The sequence below is a fragment of the Psammomys obesus genome, unplaced genomic scaffold, assembly GCF_907164565.1.
Source record: "Psammomys obesus unplaced genomic scaffold, mPsaObe1.curated_primary_1811, whole genome shotgun sequence".
NCBI classification, from domain to species: domain Eukaryota; kingdom Metazoa; phylum Chordata; class Mammalia; order Rodentia; family Muridae; genus Psammomys; species Psammomys obesus.
The window spans coordinates 23,154,770-23,174,027 of NW_026592510.1; the positions used below are offsets into that span (position 1 = coordinate 23,154,770).

A 19,258-nucleotide genomic window follows, 5' to 3' on the forward strand; every position below is an offset into this window, starting at 1 on the left:
CCAGAGTCCTGTCAGTCACCATGTGGCAGCAGGTACATGGGCTGAAGACACCCAGAGGCAGGCAGGAGTGCATGTGAAAAGGACACCTAGAGGCCAACACTGGCCAAGCAGTGAGGGTGGGGGGAAGACACTGTGATAAGTAAGTATATGGTGAAAAACTGGGAAAGAAAAAGAAGGGAATCATTTGTACACTATGAAGAGAGGAGAAAATAGAGATGGAAGGTGGTGAGGAACAGCTTGATTTTAGTGTCCTGTGCTGCCACCTGAGGCGGTGGTGACATTCTGGCCCATGCTCCCACTGAGAGTTATGTCTGACTCCTTCAATAGCAGCCTGGGTCTGTGTCAATGTTTCCCATAATACCACAAAAGGTCATGTAGATGTTCCTGGTCTGGGCTGCTTCCTGGAGTTATATCAAGGGATGCACACAATTGGCCCTGTCCCTCACTGGCTATGGCACTTGGCAGAGTGGACGCTGAACCTAGGTAGCTCATAGAGTTGGTCTGGGTGGTATGGGCACAGAAGAACCAGCCCTGAAAGTATGGTCGAGCATGGAAGAGATGGCCACGCCCCTTTCCTTGGCAGTATAGAAGAGCTGGTCTGCGAGTGTGAGAGTAGGGGAGCAGGCCCTGCACCTCACTAGATTTAGCACTCAGAAGAACAGGCCCTGGTGGTGTAGGCATGGGAAAGCAGGGCCCCGAGAGAACCCCACCTGCTGTCTCTGTGTTGTCAGCAGTTCAGTGGCATGTGCTCAGGAGGCATTCTTCTGTGGTGGGACATTTAGGTTGTCCTCAGTTCCTGGCTATTATGAATAGAGCTGCAATGAATATGCTTGAGCAAGTGTCTCTGTGGTAGAATAAACGTGGTTTATCTGGATCTTAAAGTAGATTGGTCCCCGTCTTTCTGAAGAGCCACCACTCTGATCCCATAGAGGCTTCATGAGTTTGTAGTTTCACCACCCGTGTAGGAGAGCTTCTCCTACTTCATGTCCTCACCAGCATGAGCTGTCACTTGTTTTATTGATCTTAGCCATGCTAATGTGTGTAGGATGGAATCTCAAAATAGTTTTGATTGCAGTTCCCTGATGGCTAGGGATGCCGAACACTCCTTTGTTTCTCATCTATTTAGGATTGTGAAAAAAATCTCAAAAGAGCCAGTTCTTCAAACAAAACCACACACATTCAGCAGATGAACATTTCTTCTTTCGCACTACTACTTCAAGTTCAGTTTGGCAAAGTGACCGTAAACACTGCTATGATGTCATCAGTGAAGACAGAGTGAAACACACACGGAGAAGCTGAAAGTATATTTTGCTTCTTGTACTATGTTCAGGCAGCCAAACAGGACAGAAAGCCAGATGGCTCCATGTCTCTGTGGCCTCCCACATATGTCCCTATTTTATAGAATTAACTCTACTTTTTAACTCTCAAAACTCCCTTTTTATTCATCCTAGCAAAGGAGACATATAATAAATCTTGGTAAGAATCACTCAAAAGAAGTACTATTCGCATACCAATCTAAAAATTACACATTCAGTGTATTTTAAAGAGAGTGGCACCTTCCAGTGAAAGGTTTGTTTGTTTGTTTGTTTGTTTGTTTTTGCTGTAATCTCAGAATCTAAGGTGCTAAAAATCTGTGCTTTTTTGCTATAAGAAAAATAAGTAGGGCTGGAGAGATGGCTCAGAGGTTAAGAACACTGGCTGTTCTTCCAAAGGTTCTGAGTTCAATTCCTAACAACCATATGGTGGCTCACAACCATCTACAGTAAGATCTGGTGCCCTCTTCTGGTGTGCAGGCACACATGCAGGAAGAATTCTATAGAAATAATAAATCTTTAGAGAGGAAAAGTAAGCATTTAATTATCTTTAAGATTTTGGAAAGAAAATAAAGTAGAGCCCCCATGAGTGCCTCACTTATGTGCAGACAACTTTAAAAAACAAACCAACAGGATCTGAGAAAGTAGGATTCTTCAGTAACTTGTAAGGTTTTCTATAAATTAACTTAAAGTATTTTGAAAAAACAAGTACTGTTTGTGGCTTGGCTTTCCTGTCCAAACTAAAGGACCATCACTTAGTCTTTTGTCACATTTTTCCTCAGAGAAGCTGTGCACAGGCATTTGTCATTTATCTTCCTGAGGCAGTTTCGAGTATGAAGGAGACAAATCCTTTATTTTTCACTTTGAAATTAATTTGTATTAAATGAACAGCCAGGTCTTTTTATATAAACAAAATGAATGAAAACAGATTCTCAAAACCTTGATACCTTATAATGATTAAAAGATTTAAATCTGAAAAATATAATGGTTAAAAGTCCAAACTAAAGAGAAGAGTTATAAACAAAAAGTCTATTTTAATTTCTCAGATTTAAAAGGGGGTGTGCAAGAAAGTAAGAGAATGGGTACAATTTAACTGAAAATAGTTCATGCTGTTCTATAACATGGTAAGCAAAAAGTTTATCTAGCAAATATGACAGTGAGTCACCAAACCACAAGCTGCTTTATTCATCACATATGTCAGTTAAAATATACTTCCTCTTCAAAAGAAAAATGCAGAAACACTAAGGGTTTAAAAGTAGTGTCATGACTCCTAAGAGCAAAGAGTGAGTCAGACTCTGGGCCCACATCTGAAGATCTGAATGGAACATCAGTAGAGGCGAAAAGTGAGAAAGAGAAAACCAGAGATGGAATGAATTGTGCACATGAAAAATATACTTCCAGAGGGTCTTGATAGCATGATCTAAATCTACATGCAAATACATAATTAAAAACATAATGAGAATCATCTTCAAAATTAAGATTATAAGCCTAGAATATCTAGAAATTCCCTTATTTGGTTATCGTTTGCACTCTATTAGCCCACTGAGCAGAAGGCTGGGGACAGAAAGTGTGCTCCTTCCTGACTTGGTTTCACTTTTACAAGCAACATGAAATAGATGTGAGTCAAAGAGGAACTACTGTGAAAAGAGCTTATTGAAGCAGACTTGACAGTAGGTCTTGTTGTTCTGCTCTCTGAAGATGCCTTTCGACAGCTGAGTCAGGCAGAAAGTGCACACGAAGTGCTCAGGATGGAACTTATGCCCCATGGCACTGATGCAGCGGCCAGTGATGGGCTGCCCACAGCCACCGCAGAGGGTCCCTCGGCGCTGATGGTAATGGAGTTCACAGAACGGACGGCCATCCAGTTCAAAGAAGGAGCCGGAAGAAAAACTACTGAAGCAGTCCTGGGGGTGGAGTGAACACAGACAAAGGAAATGAAAGTCAAAAGATAATGCCACCAAATGAAATGTTCACCTTCATATTTCCTGCCAGTTACCAACCAGTTGTATGATTTCACTCAGGTCCTTGACAAACAAAGGCTAGATTACACATTTCAAAACAGACTAGCAAATGCCCAAGATCTGTTCTGTGTACTATTAAAACAAAAACAATAACAACAACAACAACAAAAACATAGATTCCTCTCCTTGGACTAGAAACCATGTTATTAAGCAGCAGCTAATCCTCTCAGGGAAGAATACTCTTCTATTTTTCCTAGAACAGAATCTAACTGAGCATACATACCCCACAGACAAAGCACTCTGGGTGCCAGACAGTGTCCATGGCTGAAAGGTAGTTTTCCAACACTGGGCGGTTGCAGCCACCACACTTGGGTGAAAACATGGCTAAGAAATCCTTTCGGCAATATGGCTTCTTATCCTTCTCGTGAAAGCCTGAAAAGATAAAAATCAAAGATTTGTAGTCCTTTAAGGCTACATTAGAAGCAGTCATAAGGTCAATTTTGTAACCTCTCCCAACCTCAGTGTCCCCGTGTTCAAAAACAAGATAACGTGGGTGTCTTTCAGCATTGATTCTGGGTCCTAGTCTAAGTATTAAGGGCTATTTCTCCTTAATACCTTAATACAAAGTGTTCCCTTGGCCTGAAGTTCTACTCCTGACATTGATACACCTTGTGACTCAGCTAAAATGGTCATCTTCTCAGAGGCGTCAGTCCAGCCCTTCTCTGTCAATTCATCTGTCTTCACTGTCTTTATAGCACTTACTTATCTTAAATCATCATTATGGTCTGCCATCTCCCACTAAACTAGATACCATTGGTCTTGCTACCATTACCCAGTCCCATATTTAAAATATTTTAAAACAAAATAATTCTAAATCGTAACTGTCTTTGATAAGTTTCTCATAACTAACTAGTCAATGGAGGAGATAAAATTCACATCTATCCCCTGATTTCAATGTATCCTAAACTTGACCTTTCTGTGGGAACGGAAAGGTCATCTAAGTGTGACTATCCTCACCAAACCTGTGTAAACATGAGAACCCACCCTATGCGTCACCAGCCTAATGGCATGCAACACAGTATGTTCCGTGGACTGCTCAAGCCGCCTACTCAATAAACATTCTAGATGTCCTGTGATCATATAGCTAGATCACAAAACTGTAATAGGATGTCAGGATTGTGTCCCAAATCACACAGCTGCTGCTTCTGCCCTCAGCTCCTGTCACTGTCGGTTGCAGCTTGCTGCACTCAGTTATGCTTTGTTTTAACAAAATGGGTGAGTGGACAAGATTATAAGATCTATGGATCTAAGATCCAAACTAGTAATTTCATTCCTATCCCATGCTATTCCTGTGAACCCCACAGACTCAGAGCTCACTTTACTTTTTATCTTTTTCTTTTCTGATCCATTCAAAATAGTTCTAGACTGTTTAAAAGAAACAGAATGTCAAACCCCTCACCACTTAAGGAAAAAACAAAAAAACAAAACAAAACAACAACAACAACAAAAAAAAAAAAAACCACCTACGGGCATCTTCCTAGTTTTGTGTAACAGAATTTTTTTTAACTTCTCAATGCTTCACTCACCTGAGAATGTATTAGAATGCAGATTGATTAGATACGCCCCCTGCCACATGGCCAGTTTTTTTTTTTTCACTGTGTCTGAGATGGTACTGAAGATTTTACATTTTTAATATGCCCCCAAGTGAGATAAGTTGGTATTTATTAAGAAAACTACAAGACAAGATACCTAACCTAGGTATGACCCCCATTTAGAAATCTTCAGAGCAGGTGGTCTCCAGAGTAAGACAGCAGGTAGAGAGAGCCTCTGTCTCAACCTCAGTAAGTCTCTGGAGGAGAATCAAAGCAATCCACAGTATCGTAACACTTAGTAACACAATAAATTGAGAAAGTTTCAGCATTACTGTCCCTGAAGCTCTCTCTGGGTCCAATTACCTCAAGAGAATGAATGAGAGACACTGACAATTAAAGTACTTCAGAGAGGGGAGGGTGTTTTCACTCCAATATGACTCTCAGCCACAGGGGAAATTACAGAGCACCTGCATGGCCCCTGGTAATGAACAATTAAAAAGAAAGACGGAGACACTGAGGACATAGTCCCCTAGGAAGGAAGCTAGTACCAATGCATCTAGAAACTCAGAGGAATTCTCTGAGCTAAGAATGTAAATGGATTTAATTTCCCATGAGATTCCATGGTTAAACTGTTATTATTGAAACTCTGTATGTGACTATGCAGCTTGGAATAAAAGTCAGGATGCTAGCTAATTAATGGACTGACCATACGGCACAAGATCCACTTACGAGAAAGCCAGAAAAAAAAAAAAAATAGAACTGGAACCCAAAAGGAGTTTCTAACTAATAAATAGCCCCTTTGCTGGGTGCCTCCATTAATAGATGTTTTCAGTGTAAGATCATGCTTATTTCAACTCATAATGACCCAATCAGGAGCCCCACTCAAGAACAATGAAACTAGGTATGCTTTGCAGTCATCTTAAGAGTTGGGCATTTTTCTTTTGTAATGAAATGATGGCTGCACTTCAAATATGCTTTTAACATGTTTCTAGGCAACTTCTACATCATAAATACCAATAGATAGTGCTGTCCACCCTCTCCTTATAGGTCATCAATGATAAACCAAAGTCCAGTTCCACTGAAGTCCAACTTAGCGTAATTACTGAGTTTGCTGGGTTTACAGAAGGTGTGTCACCCCAGAGCAGTCACACCACCAGAAACTTTCTTGAATGTAAATAAGAACTTCCCTATAGCGGCATAGGTGGAAATCCCTCTTCCACTAACCTCATGTGTGTCCTCTAACCTTGTGTATCCTATCACCTCCCAAGAACATGAGATCACGTACCACTAGATCAGGATCACCTTCAGCTGGCCAGGGAGTGATTCTCCTTAGGCCCTCTTTTGATGAAGGAATATCAACAATCAACAAGCCCAACTATGTCTCATAGAAATAGCCACCCCTGCTCAGATGAAGATAATGGCTGTTACGGTTGGAGGAAAGTGTTCTGCAATAAACAGGATTCGTTTAATGGCTATTTATTAATATACTCTGATTTATTCTCCTATTTCTATTGTTACCAATTATGCAAATATGACACACTTTAGTATGATTTAGAACATTGCTTAATTAAAGTACAATATAGAAATGAAAGACCTAATGATTTATTAAGTGCATTAAACAAGCGCAAATGAAGAGCAAATCACTTTAAAGAACTTTGTTATTTGTTACTACATTGTGTCAGTCCTACTGTATATGGCTCTGTTGTCCAGTAAAGTACATCAACTCGGTACTGAGAAAGTAATGTAATCTAGCAACAGGAGAAGAACTAAGTGTTAGCCAAAGAGCAGCTAGAATCTGTTAGCCAAAGTATGATGTGGAACTTACAGAAAGGAAACCTGAATTCGAATCCCATCCCTTCAGCCTTCTAGTTAGACTTTAGGACAGGTGTGTCAGTCAATAAAGTGCTTACTTTGTAAACACAAGACAAGGAACTCAGTTAGAGCCCCAGAACCCACCAAACACATAAACAGATAAAGTAAGCATGGTGACGTCGTGACACACATTTGTAATCCCAGAACTGGGAAACAGAGACAGACAGGTGGTATCTTGGGCTCAATAGACACACAACCTACCTTACTTAGCCAAGCTTTGGACCTTATCTCAAATAAATAAATAAATAAATAAATAAATAAATAAATAAATAAATAAATAAGTAGATAAATAAATAAATAAATAAAGGTGGCTGAGGAATAATCCTAAGGCTGTCCTCCAGCGTCCACATGTGTGTGTGCCCTTGGGAAGTGAAGAGAAGAGGATCTGGAGTCCTCATCACCTACAGAGTAAGTCTGAAGCCAGCCTGAGCTACTACATGACACTCTGCTCCAAAAACAAAACAAAAGGAAAAGAGGTGGGGGGGTGTCAAGACAATTCAGACAAAAAAACCTTGCAAACAGTTAAAAACAGGTCACATAAGGAAAGATAAAATAGGCTGCTGAGATGGTTCATGGGTAGAGGAACTTACGGCCAAGCGCAAGGACCTGTATTCAATCACTGGGCCCACATGGCAGAAGAGAACTAACTCACGCTTGTCTTCCAACCTCCACATGGCATGCTCACATTCACACATAAAATAAAATTGCAATAAAATTTGTATAATATAAAAAATAAGAATAAATTCTTAATGAAAACCTCTCAATTATGGAAGCTGAATCCAGTCTTAAAAACCATAAGTGCAAATAGTTCCCACTATATATTAATGTAATTCCCATAGAATTCTATGTTCTGGCAACTCAAGGGCCGTAACAGAATAAAGACATGTAAGGAATTGTCTGAATCATAAAAGGAGCAGATGCTTGTATTTACATAAAATGAATTACAGAAGTGGTCTCTAACTCGACAGAACTAAGAACTAAGACTGAAAGGAACATCCACTTTCACTGTTGGGGTCCTCAGCATGAGACCTCCCAAGAACTGAATGCAAAGTACTCCTCAAGTTTATGACAGAATTGGCTCAAAGTCTGAAAAGCCATTGGAAGGTCAGCTGCTCCATCTGGTAACAAAACACAGGGATTACCTGAAACAATACATAGAGACTCTGGGCACTCTAGCATACCCAAGACATAGGTCAAGTTCTCCACTGGGAAGAGAAAAGGCAATTAACAAAAGCTGGCAAGTGAAGCCTTCCCTGCTGCTGCATCTGCCCTGCCCAAACTCTCCCGCCTGCTGAAGCTCAGTGGGTCTCAAAAACCAAACCAAAAAAAAACAAAACAAAAAACTCTCAAATCAACAACAAGAAGTCATCAGCTTGGAAAGGGCACTTGTCAGAAGGAAGGGGGCCAAATGCGGCAGAAGGAAGATTAGGGAGGAAGGTTATAGTTATCAGGATGTTCATTATACATGCAGGGAGTTATCAAAGAACACATTCAGATTAAAAAGAAATGGGGTCCAGAAAAAGGAAGGTAGTAACTGGAGTTTCCAGGGGTAATTTGGGGAGAAGGATCCGAATAACTGCTGCTTAGCAGAAAGACAGAAAGTATTTAAGGTTGGAGCAGGAGGGTTTGCCTCTCTTGCCAAACAACCCAATAAAATAAAATGGAACCGACTTATTAGCGGATACAGCTGATTGTTTCAAAAAGCATTTCACAGTCCTGTCAGGTAAATTAGTGGTTAGTATAGTGAAAAGTAAGCTAGAGGAAAGGAATTCAAATGTTAACTCCAAGGAAAACGTGGGTTCATACCCTATAAGTAATAGTGACCCATTGTGGGGGGCGGAGGTGTTGGCATGTTTGTGTGAATACAAGCATGCAAGTGCCGTGATTCATGCATAGAGGTCATGAAAGCCCCTGGTGGCAGTCCTCTCTGTGTTTGAGACAGTCTCTTCTCTTCGCACTATGTGCATGAGGCTGGCTGGCTTCGAGCTTCCAAGGATTCTCCTGTCTCTACCTCACACCCCTGGCTGGCATACTGATGTCATGAACATGTACTACCAGGCCTACCTTTTAAGCAGGTTCTAGAGATTCAAACTCAGGTCTTCTTCATATCTGTGCAGCAAGTGCGACACCTACCCAGTTATCAGCTGAGGCAACAGTCTACTTTTAAGTCATGAATTTTCACTTCTTTAATTTAAAAAAAAAATCAATATAAACAACAATTAGTAATATTAGGGAAAGGTAAAGAGAGGACGTCTAGGCATAAAATGGGCTTGTAAGTGGCAATGCTGAAACCCAAAATTCAGCAGACAGCAGTCCCCAAGTAACAATGCTGTTGGCCTTCTCATCTATCTCCCTTGCAGTTGGTTGTACCCTCCCTTCCTACCTTCTGCACCAAACACCTCTCCACAGTGAGAGCAGAAGAAGTGCTCTGGGTGCCATGTCTGGTTCATTGCTGTCAACACTTTCTGGAAACAGGACACACAGAGAGGTATTAGAAGGCTTTGGGGTTGTAGCATGCCCAGGGTTCTTAATGTGTGATCAGACAAAAGCTGGCGGGGTGGGGAGTTACTTACATCCATGATGGGGGCAGCGCAGTAGGCACAGCGTGGAGAGAAAAGGTGGTGGTAGTCCTTGGAGCAGTAGGCCAGGCCACTCCGTTCAAAGAAGGGACTGGAACCAATCTCCTCCTTGCAGTGAGTACAGACAAAGTGCTCTGGGTGCCAGGACTGTCCCAGAGCATGGATCACCTGCGGATATCAGGGCCTGACATGGCAGTGCAGCAGAGTACCTCGAGAGGACACTCTGCATGCTGCATTCCATGTAGACCGCACCTCCTGAGTTATACGATAACAAGGCCCAGACTTTGGTTGCACTAAGGCCCTCTGTGACCATGCTTAAAGGGTAAGTAAAAGGGAAGGGACATCCTGACTGATCAAGAAGCCAAGCAGATATACTCCTCAGCTCTGAGTAGCGTGCCTCTAATCCTTCCAGAGTGAGAACAGAAAGCCCTGAACCATGGATTTGATGATAATGACTCAGAGTAAGTCTCAGTACATCTAACTTTAAGTTACAATCAGCTGAGATTGCAGTGAGTAAATTTCAGTGCAGAAATGTCTGAAGAAAGGGAGCAGCGAATAACATCGTCTCAGTAACAGAAGTGAACAAAAAGGATCAGGAATTCAAGCTGGGAAGGTATACAGACTCAAATGTCCCCTTTGCTTCTTGCTTACTAAACCTCGGACTAGACAGCCAGTGTCTCTGAGCTCTTGACTTCCTTGTTTTTGAAAAAGGTCTGATAATAAAACCTCCTTAAAAGGTTATTCAACTATTAAATACTTACAAAGCACTTAGCTCAGTGTCCAAATTACTGTAAGCAGTCAGTGACTGGTAACAAGTGCTACAACATCTTACAGCATAAAGAGAAAGAGACATCATTGGACACACATAGACACAGACACGCTGCATCACCCCACCTTCCCAGCAATTGGCTTCTTGCAGGAAGCACAGTGACCCTTGGGTACTGTGGCAATCCCAAGATCTTGTAGTTCTTGTTCCAAACCCCCAAGCATTGAGTCCAGGGATGTCTTATGATCCTTTTTATCTGGCAAGTGTTTGCTGCTGGCATCTGCTTCCACTGAAACCTGGGACAAGCAAAGAACCACAAAGACAAATCAGCCTGTGTGCACGTTTATTCTTTTGTGTGTGTGTGTGTGTGTTTGTATGATTTTATGTTAATTTTTATTTTTATATCAATCCCAGATTATTTACTTTGTATCCCAGCCATACCTCCCTCCTTCATTCCCTCCCAGTCCCACCCTCCCTCCCTCCCTCATCTCCTCCCTGTCCCTTTCCAAGTCCACTGCTAGAGGAGGTCCTCCTCCCCTTCCATCTGATCCTAGCTTATCAGGTATCTTCAGGACTGGCTGCCATGTCCTCATCTGTGGCCTAGCAAGACTGTTCCTCTCTTGGGGGAGAGTGGGAGGTAAAGGAGCCAGCCACTGTGTTCATGTCAGAAATAGTTCCTGTTCCCCTTATTAGAGAAACCCACTTGGATACTGAGCTACCATGGGCTATGTCCGAGCAGGAGTTCTAGGTTATATCCATACATGGTCCTTGGTTGGAGAAACAATCTCATAGAAGACCCCTGTGCCCTGATATATTTTGTCCTTGTGAAGCTCCTGTCCTCTCCCGATCATACTAACTCCCCCTCTTATCGCATGATTCCCTGCCCTCTGCCGAAGGTTTGGTTATGAGTCTCCGAATCTGCTTTGATAGACTGCTAGGTAGAGTATTTCAGAAGCCCTCTGCAGTAGGCTCCTGTCCTGTTACTTGTTTTCTCATACTTCCCATGTCCACCCCATTTGTCTTTCTAAGTGAGGATTGAGCATCTTACTCCGGGTCCTCTTTCTTGTTTATCTTCTTTTTTTGTTGTTGTTGATAGATTAATCCAGGGATGGATTTAATTTATTAATTTAAATGTTTTATATAACATATTTTGAGCTTTTTATTTTTATTTTTAATTTTATTAATTATACTTTATTCACTTTATATCCCCCCACAAGCCCCTCCCTCCTCCCCTTCCAACCCCACCCTCCCCCCTTCTTCACACATGCCCCTCCCCAAGTCCACTGATAAGGGAGGTCCTCCTCTCCTTCCTTCTGATCTTAATCTATCAGATCTCATCAGGAGTGGCTGCAATGTCATCTTCTGTGGCCTGGTAAGGCTGTTCCCCCCTCAGGGGGAGGTGATCAAACAGCAGGCCAATCAGATTATGTCAGAGGTAGTCCCTCTTCCCATTACTATGTAACCTACTTGGACACTAAACTGCCACGGGCTACATCTGTGCAGGGGTTCTAGGTTATCTCCATGCCTGGTACTTGGTTGGAGTATGAGTCTCTGGGAAGACCCCTGTGTTCAAATTTTTTGGTTCTGTTGCTCTCCTTGTTTATCTTCTTTAGGTGCACATATTTCAGTATGTTTATCTTACTATATAAGTGAGTATATACCAAGTATACACCATGTGTGTCTTTCTGCTCCTGGGATACTTCACTTATACCCAAGCCAAAAGGGCCGAGAAGGAAATTAGGGAAATAACACCCTTCACAATAGCCACTAATAACATAAAGTACTTTGGGGTGACTTTAACCAAGCACCTCTATTCTTTTTGACATCTTCTATACAACTTAACAGTTCACCTCTGGTGGCTGATCTTGTCTTCTCCAACCTTTTTTCAAGGTGCTGGAGACACCCAACATGAACACCAATAAAAACACTTTTATTCTGATTTCATTCTAAATTCCTTGGGCAAAATGAAATCTGACCATTTGTCATTTATTTGTAAATCTTCTGTTTGACATAAAATTGAGTGCACTGAGTAGCATTTATAGTGGCCCCAGGTAAAAAAAACATAATTCTCTCTTCCTTTTATTCATTTTTTTATTGCCAAGCACCTAATTTGTTCCAGTCAGTATCCTAGGAAATTGTTATGAAGCAGTATATAAAACATATCAAGTTTCTAGCCTCATGGAATTTTCATTCCATGAGTGGCAGGTAATAAACATATGCTGCATGTGGGATAAAGAAAAGTTGTACATTATATAAGAGAGAGATGCGATGGGGTAGAGTCTGGTCAGTGCAAACTGATTAAAGAAGTGCCTCTGAACAAGTGATACTTGAACACAGGAACTCAAGAACTCAGAAATACTGACATTCATGAGACTGTCAGTCCAAAGAGAGAGAAGGCCAGAGAAATAAAACCTCTTGGCATATTAGAAGAAAAGTTACAAGATCAACAGGGCCAGATCAAACAGACTAAGACTGAACACACAGAAGAGTGTGTGGAAAAGCAAAGATTGTCCAGGTCCTTTATGGCAGAACTTTGATTTGAATATGCCAAAATCATGAGTGTGGCCAAAGGGCAGCAAATCTGAGAATAAGGGGAGCAGGCGTGCAGGAATACTTTGTAATGGTTTGTGTGATATATAAGACCAGTTAAGAGAGAAGGTAGTAGTGGGATTTTCAATAGATTGGATTTATTCAAATGCAGATCCAAACTAATTGTTATAAATCATTCAATCCAGACACACACACACACAGAGAGAGCGAGAGAGAGAGAGCCTACTTTTTCCTTCACCATTTCATGTCCTTTCCATCATGGGCTGCATCTACCTACCTAATGTTTAACTGATCGGATAGATACAGTATCTCTCCAATTTCTTCCCATCAAAATTTTTTATCATCAAACATATATTAAAAGCAACCCACTTGGACTTTAACTTTGTGCAGTGCAATAAATATGGGTCTATTTGCATTTTTCTACATGTAGATATCCAGAATGTCTACATGAAGACATTCACCATTTGTTGAAGATGCTATCTTTTTTTCCATTGTACTCTGAAAGACTCCACCCACCAGGGTATCGAAGGAGACACTGAGACTCATAGCCAAACTTCAGGCAGAGTGCCAGAATCTTTATGGAAAAAGAGAGAGATAGAAAGGCCTGAAGGGGACAGGAACTCCACAAGGAGAACAACAGAGCCAAAATACCTGGGCCAGGGGTCCCTGCAGAGACTGATACTCCAACTAAGAACCATGCATGGAGAGGACCTAGACCCCCTGTTCAATGGAAGCCCATTGGCTGCTCAGTTCCCAAATGAGTTCCCCAATAAAGGGTACAGGGGCTGTCTCTGACATGAACTCAGTGGCCTGCTCTTAGATCACCTCCCCCTGGGGGGTGCAGCCTTGCCAGGCCACAGAGGAAGATGATGCAGCCAGCCTTGATGAGACCTGATAAGCTAGTGTCAGATAGAAGGTGATGAGGTCCTCCCCTATCAACGGACTAGGGAAAGGGCCTAGGGGGGAAGAGAAAGGGTGAATGGGGCTGGGAGGAGAGGAGGGAGGGGGCTGCAGTAGGGATACAAAGTGAATACATTGTAATAAATAAAGATATAAATAAAATTCAATTTTAAAAAGCTTCGCATGCAGCTGCCCTCGTTTTGTCTTCTGAATCTCATTTTCTATTTCACAATGAAAAGCCTTCTTATTGGAGCAGGTAGGCTTCCAATATTCTCCTTAATGGTTCTGCTAATATCTGCTTTCGGACATATAGAGATTCAATCTTCACTGCCTGGAATAGCCTCACATTACTCTACCACTCTTTAATCAGTTCTCTCTGAAAAACTGATCCTGTAGGATTAACATAATAAAAAATGGCCATCCTACCAAAAGCCATCTACAGATTCAGTGCAAATCCAATCAAAATTCCAACACAATTCTTTACAGAACTTGAAAGAGCAACCATGAACTTCATATGAAAAAATAAAAGACCCATGATAGCAAAGAATAATTCTGTACAATAAAGGAACTTTTGGCAGTATCAACATCCCTGATTTCAAACTATACTACAGAGCAATAGTAACAAAAACTACATGGTGTTGGCATAGAAATCAGTAGGTTGATCAATAGAACCAAATTGAAGACCCAGAAATAAACCCACACTCCTACAGGCACTTGATTTTCGACAAAGAAGCCAAAACCATACAATGGAATAAAGAAAGTATCCTTAACAAATGGTGTTGGTCTAACTGGATGTCTGCATGTAGAAAAATGCAAGTAGATCCACATTTATCACCCTGCACAAAACTCAAGCCCAAGTGGATCAAAGACCTTTACATAAAAACATATTCTAAATCTATTAGAAGACAAAACGGGGAAAAGTTTAGAATTCATTGGTACAGGAGAAACTTCCTGAATAGAACACCAACAGCACGGTCTCTGAGATCAACAATCAGTAAATGGGACCTCATGAAACTGAAAAGCTTCTATAAATAAAAGAACACTGACAACAGAACAAAATGGCAGCCCACAGATTAGAAAAAGATCTTTACCAACCCTACATCGGACAGAGGGCTAATATCCAAAATATACAAAGAACTTAATAAATTAAACACCAACATTCAAATAATTCAATTAAAAATGGGGTACAGAGCTAAACTGAGAATTCACAGCAGAGGAATCTCAAATGGCTAAGACACACTTAAAGAAATGCTCAATGCCCTTAGTTATCAAAGAAATGCAAATGAAAACAACTCTAAGATTCCATCTTACACCAGTCAGAATAACTAAAATCAAAAACTCAAGTGACAACACATGCTAGAGAGGATGTGGAGAAAAGAGAACACTCCTCCATTGATGGTGGGAGTGCAAACTTGTACAATCTCTCTGGAAATCAAGTTGGCCCTTTCTCAGAAAATTGGGAATAGTTCTACCTCAAGATCCAGCTATACTCTTTCCAGGCATATACCAAAAAGAAGCTCCTCTACACGACAAGGACACTTGCTCAGCCATGTTCATAGCGGGTTTATTTATAATAGCCAGAAACTGAAAACAACCTAGATTTCCCTCAACTAAAGAATAGATAAGGAAATTGTGGTACATTTACACAATGGAATACTACTCAGCTATTAAAAACAAGGAAACCATGAAATTTACAGACAAATGGATGGAACTAGAAAGGATCATCCTGAGTGAGGTAACCCAGATCCAGAAAGACACACATGCTACATACTTACTTATAAGCAGATATTAGACCTATTGTACAAGTTAACCATACTAAAATCTATAGGCCCAAAGAAGCTAAGTAGTGAGGAGGGCCCAAGAGAGTTCTGCCAGAATGTCACCCTAAGGGGGAAGTAGAATAGACATTGGAAGTAGATGAAGAGAGAGAACTGGGCAGGAGATAGAATAGGGAGGGAAACAAGAGTGGGGATAAGATGTGAGGAGAAAGGGGTTGGGAGGTAAGAGGGGGGGAACAAGAAGGGAGACAGACAGCACATCTCTGTCAAGCTGGGGGCCTTCCACATGGTAAGCCCCTTGGAGGACATGGGTATAACTCTAGCTCCTAGCAGGGGAAGATGTGGAGACTGAAGTGACCACCTTCTAGCCAGGCAGGACTCCCAGTGAAGGGGAGGGAACAACAACCCACCCACAAACCTTTGATCCAAAAATCACCCTGCTTACAAGAAATACAGGGATAAAGAGGGATCAGAGAGTGAGGGAATGCCCAACCAATGACTGGCCCAACCTGAGACCCACCCCACAGTAGACAGCCAGCCCCTGACACTATTAATGATGCTTTGCTATGCTTGCAGACAGGAGCCTAACTTGACTATGTCTTCTGAGAAGCTCCAGCCAGCAGAGGATCTAGACAGATGCTGGGACTTGCAGCCAAGCATGGGGCCGAGCTCCAGGGATCTTGTGGAAATGCTGGGAGAAAGAATGGAAGGACCTGAAGGGGATAGGAACCCCACAAGAAAACCAACAGAGCCAACTAACCAATGCCCAGAGGAGCATGTGGAAACTGAAGCACCAACCAAAGACTATGCATGGACTGGACCTAGGCCTTCACAAAGGTGTAGCTAATGGGCAGCTCAGGCTTCGTGTGGGTTCCCTAGTAAGGGAAGCCGGGGCTATCTCTGACAAGGATTCTGTTGCCTGCTTTTGGATTACTTCCCCTTCACAGGAGTGCCTAGCCAGGCCACAGGGGAAGAGGATGTGCTCAGTCCTGATGTGACTCATGTGACTCAATGTTCAGGGGTGGGGGTTGGGGATCCTCTTTTCTGGGAAGAAGGGGAGAAGAAATAGGGGGGAGAGGGAGGCAGAATAGGACTGGGAAGAGAGGAAGAACGGAGCTGTGAACAGGATGTAAAGTGAATAAACAATTTAATTAATTAAAAATTAATTATTAAACAGATTATTTCCTCCCCTTTATATAACAGAATTAGTTTTTTTGAGAGGTATCTATTCCAAAATACTTGCATTTTCCCAAATACTTCTAGACATATATGTAAGATGCAGTATTTTCTGATGACCTGCAGGGGGCAGAATGAGACAATGCAGGACAAATAATGTGGAAAGAGTTTGCTGTAAATATTTTTGTACATTTTGTACAATGTATATGTGTTATTTTTAAAACACATATTTTAAGTTAAAATTTAAACACACCAAGATACACTTTAAATCAAGGAGAAAACACAGTATAAATTTCCTAATATGATTGTTTTTCTAGCATCATCAAGTATGCAGCACAATTCTTTCAACGTAAGTGTAGACATTAGCTAATTGTTGAGTATTAGAGTATCATACCTATTAGAGTATTAGTATCAGAGGACCTTTTCTGTGACACTATTCATCTTTCCCTGCAACAATTGTGTGTTACTGTGTGTTAGGCACTGAGTGGGATATTGGGAATCTCCTGCCTTGTGCCTTCCCTCCTCTATCATACATTTTAACAGTACGCCTTAAACATTTCAGACAGATTTCATTGGTATGCATTTTAACTTCCAATCAGATTTTAAATGGTTAGGTTCTCTGTATTTAGAAATCTAATCAGGGCATGGTGGCGTACGCCTGTGATCCCAGCAGTCAGGGAGGCAGAGACAGGAGGATCTCTAAGTTTGAGGCCAGCGTGGTCTACAAAGTGAGTCCGGATAGCCAAGGCTACACAAAGAGATCCTGTCTCAAAAAAAAAAAAAAAAAGAAAAAAGAAAAAAAAAAAAGAATTCTAGATCTATTTCCTTGATAAATGCTTAAGACTGTTTATCTGGTCTCTGCTTCCTGCCAGGATGCATGTGTTTGCCATTTTCACTCTACAGACAAGAACAAAGAGCAGATTTTATCTCAGTATGGGTTAGAACTCATCCTTCCTACTTTGGCCTCCTTGCTCTGTCCCAGTGTGCCCACTGGCCCTTTTGCCCTGCTAAGGAATGTGTCTTTAAAAGCCCTTCTGCATCCTCACACCTTTGGGGCAGACTGCCTTCCCGGCTCTCTCCAACTCTGATCATTATGTGTCCTGGCCTCAGCTATTCTTTAGTGTCCTTTCTGACTCCCATCACAACTGCTCTGATAAAATCTGCTCAAGCTTTCAAAATCTCTCGGCTTTGCTCCACTCACTTTGGAAAAATCACAAGCCTTCTAATTCTCAAAATATTGCGAGTTTTATGACTGGCTGTACCAAAAAACACTCCAAGCTCCTCCAAATCAAGGCCTGCTGCCTTCATTATGTTATCTTTCATGCCCAAATGAGTTTCTCCACTGAATTAAATGTAGTCTAGGAAAGTGAATACCACCTTACAGTTCCCAAGCAGGGGATGATAACTGACTAGTTCCAAGCTAACCTGGTGGCTCTCTGGAACCAAGAGACCTCATCATCCAGACTGTACTCACCTTGCTCTGCATTTCACTTAGGTGGGCCATGAGCTCATCCAACTGAGCTGCTGCTGAGGTTTTAGAAGGTGGTACTGGTTCTTTTGGCTCTTGGACCTCACTACAGATAAAAGAAAAAAAACTCAAATAAATGTTAAGTCACACATAACATATCAAAGGATGCAATTTTACCTATTAACCTATTTGATATGAGTCTAAAAAAAAAGAGACAAGAAATATTTTAAATACGGCTGCTACTCTAAATCTTTTAGTAAGGCCATTCTACATTGTGTATCTCTTTCTTTAGCCACCTAAATAAATAAATAAATAAATAAATAAATAAATAAATAAATAAATAAATAAATAACCTATTTGTTCTCAAGTGTATGAAGAAAAGTATTGGACATATCTTCCAATTACTAGAGTCGGAGACCTCAGAATAGAGCTATAAATCCAATTAAAGCATTTTAATAAAAAATCAAAACTATAAGTTACACACAATGAAAAGTTTTAAAGGTAACCAAGAAGCCTGAATAAACATTCCTCTAAAGGTGACTAGCAGTCATCGGGTGTACAAAAAAGGTGCTCAACCTCAATTATCAGAAAAATGCAAACCAATATTACTATGAGATACTACTTCATACCCATTACACCATGAGGCAAATGCTACCAAAGGTGTAGAGAAACTGAACCAACGTAGACTGCCAGTGGTATGCAGGTTGGTAGTCACAAGGAGAAACAATATGAAGGCTCCTAAAGAAACAAAAAATAAAACTACCATGTGGCCCAGTAGTCCCTCTGCAGTGAAGGAAATGAAATTGACCCACAGTAAAGAAGTCTGTGATCCTATGTCCCTCACAATGTTATTTACATAGCCAAGATATGAAAATAACTCAATTGTCTGTGGCTGAACGAACAACTTAGCAAAGTTAAACTATAATGAATGACATAGACACTAAAATATAGTTCAATCTTAGAGAAGAAAGAGATCTTGATTTTTGAGTCTACATAGATGAGCCTATAGGACATTGTACAAAGTTAAATTAGATTAAAGAAAAAAAACATTGTATGATTGTACCTATATGCTTATATGTAGAATGTAAAAAGATGAAATACTTAGAAATAGAAAGGAATGACATCTAGGAGTGATAAAGGGGAAAGAAAAGGAAATGTAAGTCAGAGGAGCATAAGTAGCAGATGTGTGTCTAGAGATCTAATATGCACATTGGGCGCTGTAGTTATAAAGGTATACATTTGAGAGTACTACTAAATGTGACAATTTCTTCATTTGCTTCATTACATCAGCGTCAGCACATTA

The 19,258-nt window shown here is 41.1% G+C and overlaps 1 protein-coding gene across 1 annotated transcript in view; it reads right to left on the reverse strand.

Moving 5' to 3' along the window:
* Nucleotides 1-2,341: 2,341 nt before the first annotated feature.
* The window catches only part of Lpxn (leupaxin), a 33,888-nt gene continuing 16,971 nt past the window's right edge, over nucleotides 2,342-19,258 (reverse strand). Inside the window, exons 5-10 of the mRNA XM_055613902.1 lie at nucleotides 17,962-18,061; nucleotides 10,212-10,379; nucleotides 9,312-9,485; nucleotides 9,122-9,203; nucleotides 3,558-3,706; nucleotides 2,342-3,217 (exon numbers count right to left, since the gene is read on the reverse strand). Of these exons, the coding sequence (XP_055469877.1) occupies nucleotides 2,948-3,217; nucleotides 3,558-3,706; nucleotides 9,122-9,203; nucleotides 9,312-9,485; nucleotides 10,212-10,379; nucleotides 17,962-18,061 (943 nt within the window). The 3' untranslated portion in view covers nucleotides 2,342-2,947. The remainder of the gene's footprint in view (nucleotides 3,218-3,557; nucleotides 3,707-9,121; nucleotides 9,204-9,311; nucleotides 9,486-10,211; nucleotides 10,380-17,961; nucleotides 18,062-19,258) is intronic.